Source organism: Oryx dammah, unplaced genomic scaffold, assembly GCF_014754425.2.
Source record: "Oryx dammah isolate SB20612 unplaced genomic scaffold, SCBI_Odam_1.1 HiC_scaffold_5, whole genome shotgun sequence".
Classification (NCBI taxonomy): domain Eukaryota; kingdom Metazoa; phylum Chordata; class Mammalia; order Artiodactyla; family Bovidae; genus Oryx; species Oryx dammah.
The window spans coordinates 100,334,614-100,344,217 of NW_024070189.1; the positions used below are offsets into that span (position 1 = coordinate 100,334,614).

At 42.1% G+C, this 9,604-nt stretch overlaps 1 protein-coding gene across 1 annotated transcript; it reads right to left on the reverse strand.

Annotated features, from left to right (window-relative positions):
• Nucleotides 1-7,656: 7,656 nt before the first annotated feature.
• On the reverse strand, nt 7,657-8,604 carry LOC120864173 (olfactory receptor 10H1-like). Its single transcript, XM_040241026.1, has one exon. The coding sequence runs from the start codon at nt 8,602-8,604 to the stop codon at nt 7,657-7,659; it is 948 nt and encodes a 315-aa protein (XP_040096960.1).
• Nucleotides 8,605-9,604: the final 1,000 nt, after the last annotated feature.

Consider the following 9,604-nt stretch of genomic DNA (forward strand, 5'->3'; position numbering starts at 1 on the left):
GTTGAGGAATTGTTCAATGGTCCAACAACTTTGACTATCATCTGGGTTATCAATGTGACCAAGGAGGTGGGACCTCAGTGAAGAGCATTTTTTCTAGAAGGGGGTGCTTAGCAGAAATGCTACTCCAATGAGCTTCCTGACCTGCTCCCTTTCTCCCAGGACCCCCTTCTCTACAAACAAACTCTTCCTTTCTATGGCTACAAAGTCCTTAGGAGTGGTCCCCAAGACTCAGCTCTATGGCAACAGCTGATGGGCAAAGAGATAAGTGATACCTTGCAATCTAAAGAAAAAACAAACAAACAGATGCTTAGAATTGCAGATAGGGCTGTGCAGTAGTTAAGTGATGAAACAAAGTGGCTTTAGTTAAATCATGTGCAATCTCTTAGATTCAGTTTCCCATCATTAAAATGTATTTAATGACAAGGTAGCCACATCATAGGATGGTCCTGAGAATTAAATATTATCATCTATATAGGGCAATGAACAGTGACTTGCAACCAATAAGCCAGCTTTAAATAAATACCAGCTTCAAAAATGTATTTAATAATTAATAGGAGCATCTCAATACATAAGACAAGGAGAAATTGACAGTAACACAATAATAGTAGGAGATTTTAACACCCGACTCACACCAATCATCAAAACCGAAAATTAATAAGGAAACACAAGTCTTAAATGATACATTAGATGAGATGGATCTCATTGATATCTTCAGGACATTCCATCCAAATGCAGAAAATTACACCTTTTCCTCAAGTGCACATGGAACATTCTCCAGGATAGACCACATCTTGGGTCACAAATCAAACTTCAGTAAATTTAAGAAAATTGAAATCATATCAAGTATCTTCTCTGACCACAATGCTATGAGACTAGATATCAATTACAAGAAAAAAACTGTAAGAAACATAAACACATGGAGATTAAACAAAACGTTTCTAAATAACCAACAGGTTACTGAAGAAATCTTAAGGAAACTAAAAAATTTTCTAGAAACAAATGACAACAAACACACAATAACTCAAAGCCTATGGGATGCAGCAAAAGCAGTTCTAAGAGGGAAGTTTATAGCAATACAATCCTGCCTCAAGAAACAAGAAAAACATCAAACAGACAAACTAACTTTACACCTAAAACAACTGGAAAATGAAGAACAACACCCCCCCAAAAAATTAGTAGAAGGAAAGAAATTATAAAGATCTGATCAGAAATAAATGAAAAAGAAATGAGAAAAACAATAGTAAAGATTAATAAAACTAAAACTGATTCTTTGAGAAGATAAACAAAATTGACAGACCTTTAGCCAGACTCATCAAGAAAAAAGGAAGAATCAAATCAACAAAATCAGAAATGAAGGTTACAATAGACAATGCAGAAATACAAAGGATTATGAGATTATTATGAACAACTATATATGGCAATAAAATGGATAACCTGGAAGAAATGGACAGATTCTTAGAAAAGTTCAATCTTCCAAGACTGAACCAGAAAGAAATAGAAATTATGAACAACCCAATTATAAGCACTGAAACTGGAGCTGTGATCAAAAATCTACCCCCTCACCCCAAAAAAAGCCCAGCACCAGATGGCTTCACTGGAGAATTCTATCAAACATTTAGAGAAGAGCTAATGCCTATCCTTCTAAAACTCTTTCAAAAATTGCAGAGGAAGGAACATTTCCAAACTCATTCTATGAGGCCACCATCACCCTGATACCGAAACCAGACAAAGACAACAATGACAAAAAAGAAAACTACAGGCTGATATCATGAATGAACATAGCTGCAAAAATCCTCAATGAAATCTTAGCAAACAGAATTCAGCAAAACATCAAAAGCTCATACACCATGATCAAGCTGGGTTTATTCTAGGAATGCAACAATTCTTCAATATATGCAAATCAATCAATATAATACACCATATTAACAAATTGAAAGATAAAAACCATATGATCAACTCAATATATGCAGGAAAAGCCTTTGACAAAATTCAGCTCCCATTTATGATTGAAACTCTTCAAAAAATGGGCATAGAAGGAAATTACCTCAACATAGTAAAGGCCGTATATGATAAGCCTACAGCAAACATTTTTCTCAATGGTGAAAAAATGAAAGCATTCCCCCTAAGGTCAGGAAAAAGACAAGGGTGTCCACTTTCACCACTGTTATTCAACATAGTTTTGGAAGTCCTAGCTACAGCAATCAGAAAAGAAAAAGAAATAGAAGAAATCCAGATCAGAAGAGAAGTAAAGCTCTCATTGTTTGCAGATGATATGATACTGTATATAGAAAACCCTAAAGATAGTATCAGAAAATTACTAGAGCTAATCAGTTAATTTAGCAAGCTGCAGGATACAAAATCAATTCATAGAAATCACTTGCATTTCTATATACTAACAATGAAAAATCAGAAAGAGAAATTTAATCAATCCCATTCACCATTGCAACAAAAAGAATTAAATATCTAGGAGTAAACTTACCTAAGGAGACAAAAGAACTGTACACAGAAAATTATAAGATACTAATGAAAGAAATCATTGGAAAGATTGGAAAGAAATCATTCCCACGTTGGTGGGAATGAATATTGCTACAGCCACTATGGAAGACAGTATGGAGATTCCTTAAAAACTAGGAATAAAACCACCATATGACCCAGCAAATCTCACTCCTAGGCATATACCCCGAGGAAGCCAAAATTGAAAAATACACATGTATCCCATTGTCACTGCAGCACTGTTTACAATAGCTAGAACATGGAAGCAAACCTAGATGTCCGTTGACAGATGAATGGATAAAGAATTTGTGGTATGTATACACCATGGAATATTGCTCAGCCATAAAAAGGAATGCATTTGAGTCAGTCTGATGAGGTGGATGAACCTAGAGCCTATTATACAGTGAAGTGAGTCAGAAAGAGACAGATAAATGTCATATCCTAACACACATATATGGAATCTAGAAGAATAGTACTGAAGAACCTATTTACAGGGAAGCAATGGAGAAACAGACATAGAGAATAGACTTATGGACATGGGGAGAGGGGAGGAGAAGGTGAGATGTATGGAAAGAGTAACATGGAAACTTACATTATCATGTGTAAAATAGATAGCCAATAGGAATTTTCTGTATGGCTCAGGAAACTCAAACAGGGGCTCTGTATCAACCTAGATGGGTGGGATGGGGAGGGAGATGAGAGGGAGTTTCAAAAGGGAGGTGATATATGTATACCTGTGGCTGATTCATGTTGAGGTTTGACAGAAAACAACAAAATTCTTGAAAGCAATTATCCTTCAATAAAAAATAAATGTATTTAATAATTAATTACTTTCTTTGTGTCAAATTCTGTACTAGTTTTGGGAGAACAGAGATGGGTCTGCTAGCCCCTGTCTTTGATGAGTTTCCATGATCCATGGTTAAAAGACACAGAGAAATGTCAGGGTTCTTACCAAGATATGGACCAGATGCTAAGAAACACCAAAAGGGTCATGACTCTGCTGCTTGGGAGCATCAGCTAGGTCTTCCCTCATTTCTGTACTCTAGCAGCTCTCACCAGTGACTCCAGAGGACACTTGCAAGGTTCTGGAGACATTTTTCATTGTTACAACTCAAAGAGAGGGAGATGTGCTATAACAACTAGCTGGTAAAGCTAAGGAATGCTGCTCAGCACCCTTCAATGCATGGAACAGACCTCACTGCAAAAAATGAGCCAGTCCTAAATGTCAACAGTGCTATGGATGATAAACCCTGCTGTATTCACTTAACAAACATTTATTGATTATCTTCTCTGTGCCAGGTATGTTTTCAATGCCCCTGCGGATCCACTGTGGAGCTGATTAGACGTGACCCTGATCTCCAGGCTTCCATGTTGAGAAAGGAAGATCTGGCTATTAAACAAATATTTCTATAGATTATACTAATTAATAAATATGCATACATATGATAAATTGTGACCAAAGCTATGAGGAGAGAAAGAAGGTGCTGTGAGTACTTGTAATAGGAGTGGCGACTAAGTATGGGGAAATCAGGGAAGGTTTTCCTGAGGAGGTGACATTCAAGGTCAGACCTAAGGGGAGAAGGGCATGGCAACCCACTCCAGTATTCTTGAGTGGAGAATCCCATGGACAGAGGAGCCTGGCAGGCCACAGTCCATGGGGTCACAAATGTGTCAGACACAACTGAGACGACTGATCACACATAGCTTATTCACTTCTTTGTACAGTAGAAATTAACACAACATTATAAGGCAATTATATTCCAATAAAAAGACCATATCCATTTTTATCCATGTGGTTTTATCAAAACCACAATTAGAATGACTACAATTAAAAAGTTAGATAATAACAAGTGTTGGCAAGGATGTAGTGAAATTGGAACACTAATATGCTTCTAGTGGGGATGTAAAACAGTGCAGCCATTGTCATAAAGAGTCTAGCAGGTACTCACATGATTAAACATAAAGGTATCATGTGACCCATTAATTTCACTCCTACGTATATACCCCTCCAAAATGAAAGCATAGGCCCATCCAAAAACTTGTACATGAATGTTTATAGCAGAAACACTTATGATAACCAAAATGTGAAAACAACCAAGAAATGTATCAACAGATGGATGAGTAAAAATGTTATATATCCAAACAATGCAACTTTATTCAGCCATAAAAAAGGAATGAAATTAGCAATACATGCTGTGACATGGATAAACCTTGAAAACATGCTACATGAAAGAAGCCAGACACAAAATGATAAATATCATATGATTCCATGTATCTGAAATGTCCAGATAAGGCAAATCTATAGAGACAGTAGATTAGTGGATGCTTAGGACTGGAAAGGGAGGAGGAAAGAGAGATGATAGCTAAAGAGTACAGGTTCATTTTGAAGGTAGGAAAATGTTCTAAATTCACTATGGTGATGACTATACACATCTTCATATGGATATATTATATGGTATGTGAACTACATTTCACATGTGATGACCTAGAAGGGTGGGATGGTGGGGTGGGATGGAGGCTCAGAAGGGAAAGGATATATGTATATGTATAGCTGATTCACACTGTTGTAGAGCAGAAACTAACACAACATTTCAAAGCAATTATACTCCAATAAAAAAGTCTTATGTTCTCAAAAAAAAAAAAGAAACTGTTATCTTCATAACTATTTAAAAAGATAAGGAGAAAGGGAGGAAGGAAGGAGAGAGGGAGGAAGAAAGAGAGGAAGGAGAGACAGAGACACAGAGAGAGAAAGTTTACTTCTATCTCTAACTCAAAAATGTGGCTTTGGACTTCCCTGGTAGTCCAGTGGTTAAGAATCTGCCTGCCAGTGCAGGAAATGTGGGTTCTATCCCTGGTCCAGGAAGATTCCACATGCCATGGGGTAACTAGACTCATGTGCCCAGATACTGAGCCCCTATGCCACAACTGCTGAAGCCTGTGTGCCCTAGAGCCCATGCTCTGCAACAAAAGACGCCTGCAGATTGCAACTAGAGAGTAGCCCCTTCTCGCTGCAACTAGAGAAAGCACACGGGCAGCAACAAAGACTCAGCAGAGACAAAAATAAATATTTTTTTTAAAATGTGGCTGCTTCTTTGAGCTAAGAAAACTTTAAAGCAGTGGTTTCCAAAGTGTCATCCTCAGACAAACTTCAGCATCACCTAGGAGCTTGTTCGAAATGAAGATTCTAGAGTCTCCCCCGCCACCCCTCTTAACCCAGACCTGCTGAATTAAACACCCTGGAGTGGGACCCAGCAGCTTGACTCTGATGTGCCCTCAAGTTGGAGACCCATTGCCTCAGAAGACTCACTCAGCCAATCTCATTCTGCATCCTGAACCTCCCGGGCTACTTGATTTTAGGCAACTGCCAAACCTCACTGTGTCCACTGTCTGATTTAAAAATGGAGTGTAACCCAAAGGGAGACAGTGGTTGACTTTATTTTCTTGGGCTCCAAAATCACTGCAGATGGTGACTTCAGCCATGAAATTAAAAGATGCTTGCTCTTTGGAAGAAAAGCTATGACCAACCTAGACAGCATATTAAAAAGCAGAGACATTACTTTGCCAAAAAAAGGCCCATCTAGTCAAAGCTATGGTTTTTCCAGTAGTCATGTATGGATGTGAGAGTTGGACTATAAAGAAAGCTGAGTGCAGAAGAATTGATGCTTTTGAACTGTGGTTTTGGAGAAGACTCTTGAGAGTCCCTTGGACTGCAAGGAGATCCAATCAGTCCATCCTAAAGGAGATCACTCCTGAGTGTTCATTGGAAGGACTGATGCTAAAGCTGAAACTCCAATACTTTGGCCACCTCATGTGAAGAGCTGACTCATTGGAAAAGACCCTGACACTGGGAAAGATTGAGGGCAGGAGGAGAAGGGGACGACAGAGGATGAGATGGTTGGATGGCATCACCGACTCAATGGAGATGAGTTTGAGTAAACTCTGGGAGTTGGTGATGGAAGGGAGTCCTGGTGTGCTGCAGTCCATAGGGTCACAAAGAGTAGGACACAACTGAATGACTGAACTGAACCTAAAGGAGTTACCTGATTCTGCCTGAGTCCTCCCCTGAAGCAGGCCCAGCCTGTGGATGCATCCCTCCAATCTATCTGACTTCACAATCTGTGAAAGTGAAATGGATTCTCATTGGGAATTTAAAGGGAGTCTAGAAAAAGGATTTGTGTTAGGTACTTGATGACAACCTTATTAACCTAATAAAATGTCCATTTATGTACCTGCTCTTTCCCCAAATTTCTTCACCAATCACTGGATCCATCATCCCCCTTGCATGCTCAGTCACTCAGTTGTATCTGACTCTTTGTGGCACCATGGACAGTAGCCCACCAGGCTCCTCTGTCCATGAAATTTTCCAGGCAAGAATACTGGAGAGGTTTTCCATTTCCTACTCTAGGATATTTTCCCAGGTCAGAGACTGAACCTGAGTTTCTTGCTCCTCCTGCTTTGGCAGGTGGATTCTTTACCACTGCACCACTGGGAAGCCCCTTAGGTCCCCATCAACTGCCAGCAATCTGTTTTTTCTACCTGTTCTTCCCATATTTCTCAAACCAGCCACCATTTCATCTTCCCTCTCCTACATTTCCACCCCCCATCTCTTTCATATTTCTTATCTTAGAAGGAGAGATTCAGGCCCTCTCTCTCTTCTTTCTATAATTTGTATCCTTAGACATATCATTTGCTCAAAAGCGACACATAGGAGGAGACACCATACCTCCAAAAATGTGGAGATTTGAAATGAAAAACTATTTCCCCATCAACAACGCTTTCCTTTCCTTAAATACGATAAATGAAAGAGGTGAGGTCTTGAAAGCATAGAATGCCATGCATTGCAGGCAGATTCTTTACCATCTGAACCACCAGGGAAGCCCGCTTGATTCAGAGCAGGCAAGAAATTGCTATTGCTGTTTCTGTCATTGTTTGGGGCAGAGCAAGCATCCCTCCCTCACACATCAAAGATACACTATGTACACAGATTCCCCAACACAGCCCATGGGCATCCCCCTCCTGCATTCTGCTCTCAGGCACAGTCAACGGGAGGAAATTGACTCAGAAGGTCTCATCACGAATGCAGGAGATTTATTTCCATTTTCGACAAGACAATGGACTGAAGTGCCTCTACCTGCCACAACTCCTGTTACAAAACCTGCCATTTCAGGATCTATGGAGAAAGAGCTTGCTGAGGAAAGTCTTCTTCACGGCTTCCTTCAGCTCCTTGTTCCTGAGACTGAAGATGATGGGGCTCAGGAAGGGAGTGAGGGCCGTGTAGGTGATGCCCATCAGCGTGTCTCCTTCCAGAGACTGGGGACCCTTGGGCTTGAGGTAGATGACAGAGGCAAAGCCGTAGTGCACGACCACCACGGTGAGGTGGGACGCACACGTGGAGAAGGCTTTGTGCCGGCCCTCGGCTGAAGGGATCCTCAAGATGGCGGCCACGATGAAGGCGTAAGAGAGCAGGATGAGGAGACAGCTTCCCAGCAGGGCGGCGATACACACCAGGCCCACGCCCATGGCCACGGTAGAGACCTTGTCCCCACATGCCAACTTCACTAGCGGAGGCACATGGCAGAAGAAATGGTGGATCACATTAGAGCCGCAGAAGGGGAGGTGGAAAACGATAGATGTCACCAGCAACCCCATGACTGAGCCTCCAGCCCAGGACCAGGCCACCAGGCAGGCGCAGCCTCGGGGGCTCATGAGCACGTTGTAGCGCAGAGGGTGGCAGATGGCCACGTAGCGGTCATAGCCCATGACGGTGAGCAGGAAGGAGTGGGTGAAGCCAAACGTGAAGGAGAAGAACATCTGGCTGGCACAGGCCCTGAAGGAGATGGAGCGGTCGGTGGAGAGCAGGTCGGCCAGCATGCGTGGGATGATGGCGAAGGTGTAGAGGACCTCGGAGATGGAGAGGGCGCACAGGAAGAGGTACATGGGGGTGTGGAGGCTGTGCTCCCTCCAGACGGTGGCCATGATGAGCAGGTTCCCCAGCAGCGTGAACAGGTACATCAGCAGGAAGAGCAGGAAGAACATCAACTGAAGGTGGGGGAAAGTGGAGAAGCCGATGAGGATGAATTCAGTCACTGCTGAGAAGTTGGCTCCCTGCATGGAGACTGTACCTGAAGTAACATGTGATGTGGAGAGGTCAGCTACTGGATGGAGGGAGGTTGTCAGCTTCCATCACTCCTGGCTCTACCCCAGGGGCTGCTCCTGATAAATGACAGGTGACATTGGCTGAGTTCCTACTCTGTGAAGGGAAAGTTGCTCAGTAATGTCTCTTTGCGACCCCATGGACTGTAGCTTGCTAAGTTCCTCTGTCCTCTGTCCATTGAATTCTCCAGGCCAGAATACTGGAATGGGTAGCCATTCCCTTTGCCAAGAGAGCTTGCCAACACAGGAATCAAACTCATTGCAGGAGATCAGATCTGCATTGCAGATGGATTCTTTACCAACTGAGCCACCAGGGAGGCCCTCCTACTCTGTGCCACCTATGATTTAATCCTCTTACCAGTGTGGTGGGGGAGGTGTTGATTTGATTACCCCATTCTGAATATCTTGAGAATATTCATTCGTTGAGGTGCATAAATGCTAAGCAACTTGTTTGAGGTGAGCTGTCAAACATGGTAGAGTTAAGTCATGACCCATGGCTGGCTGCCTCCAAAGTTTATACCTTTCCCATCCTAAAGGAGATCAGTCCTGGGTGTTCATTGGAAGGACTGATGCTGAAGCTGAAACTCCAATACTTTGGCCACGTTATGCGAAGAGTTGACTCATTGGAAAAGACCCTGATGCTGGGAGGGATTGGGGGCAAGAGGAGAAGGGGACAACAGAGGATGAGATGGCTGGATGGCATCACTGACTCGATGGACATGAGTTTGAGTGAACTCCAGGAGTTGGTGATGGACAGGGAGGCCTGGTGTGTTGCAATTCATGGGATTGCAAAGAGTCGGAGACGACTGAGCAACTGAAATGAACTGAACTGAACTGATACATCTAGGTTATCTTTGAAAATGAAAATATTCCTTTACCAGAGGTTACAGCCTTGGCTACTTACTCCCTTCTGATAAATCTTGTTCTTCCCAGAGTTTCTGATACCACAAGACCTACC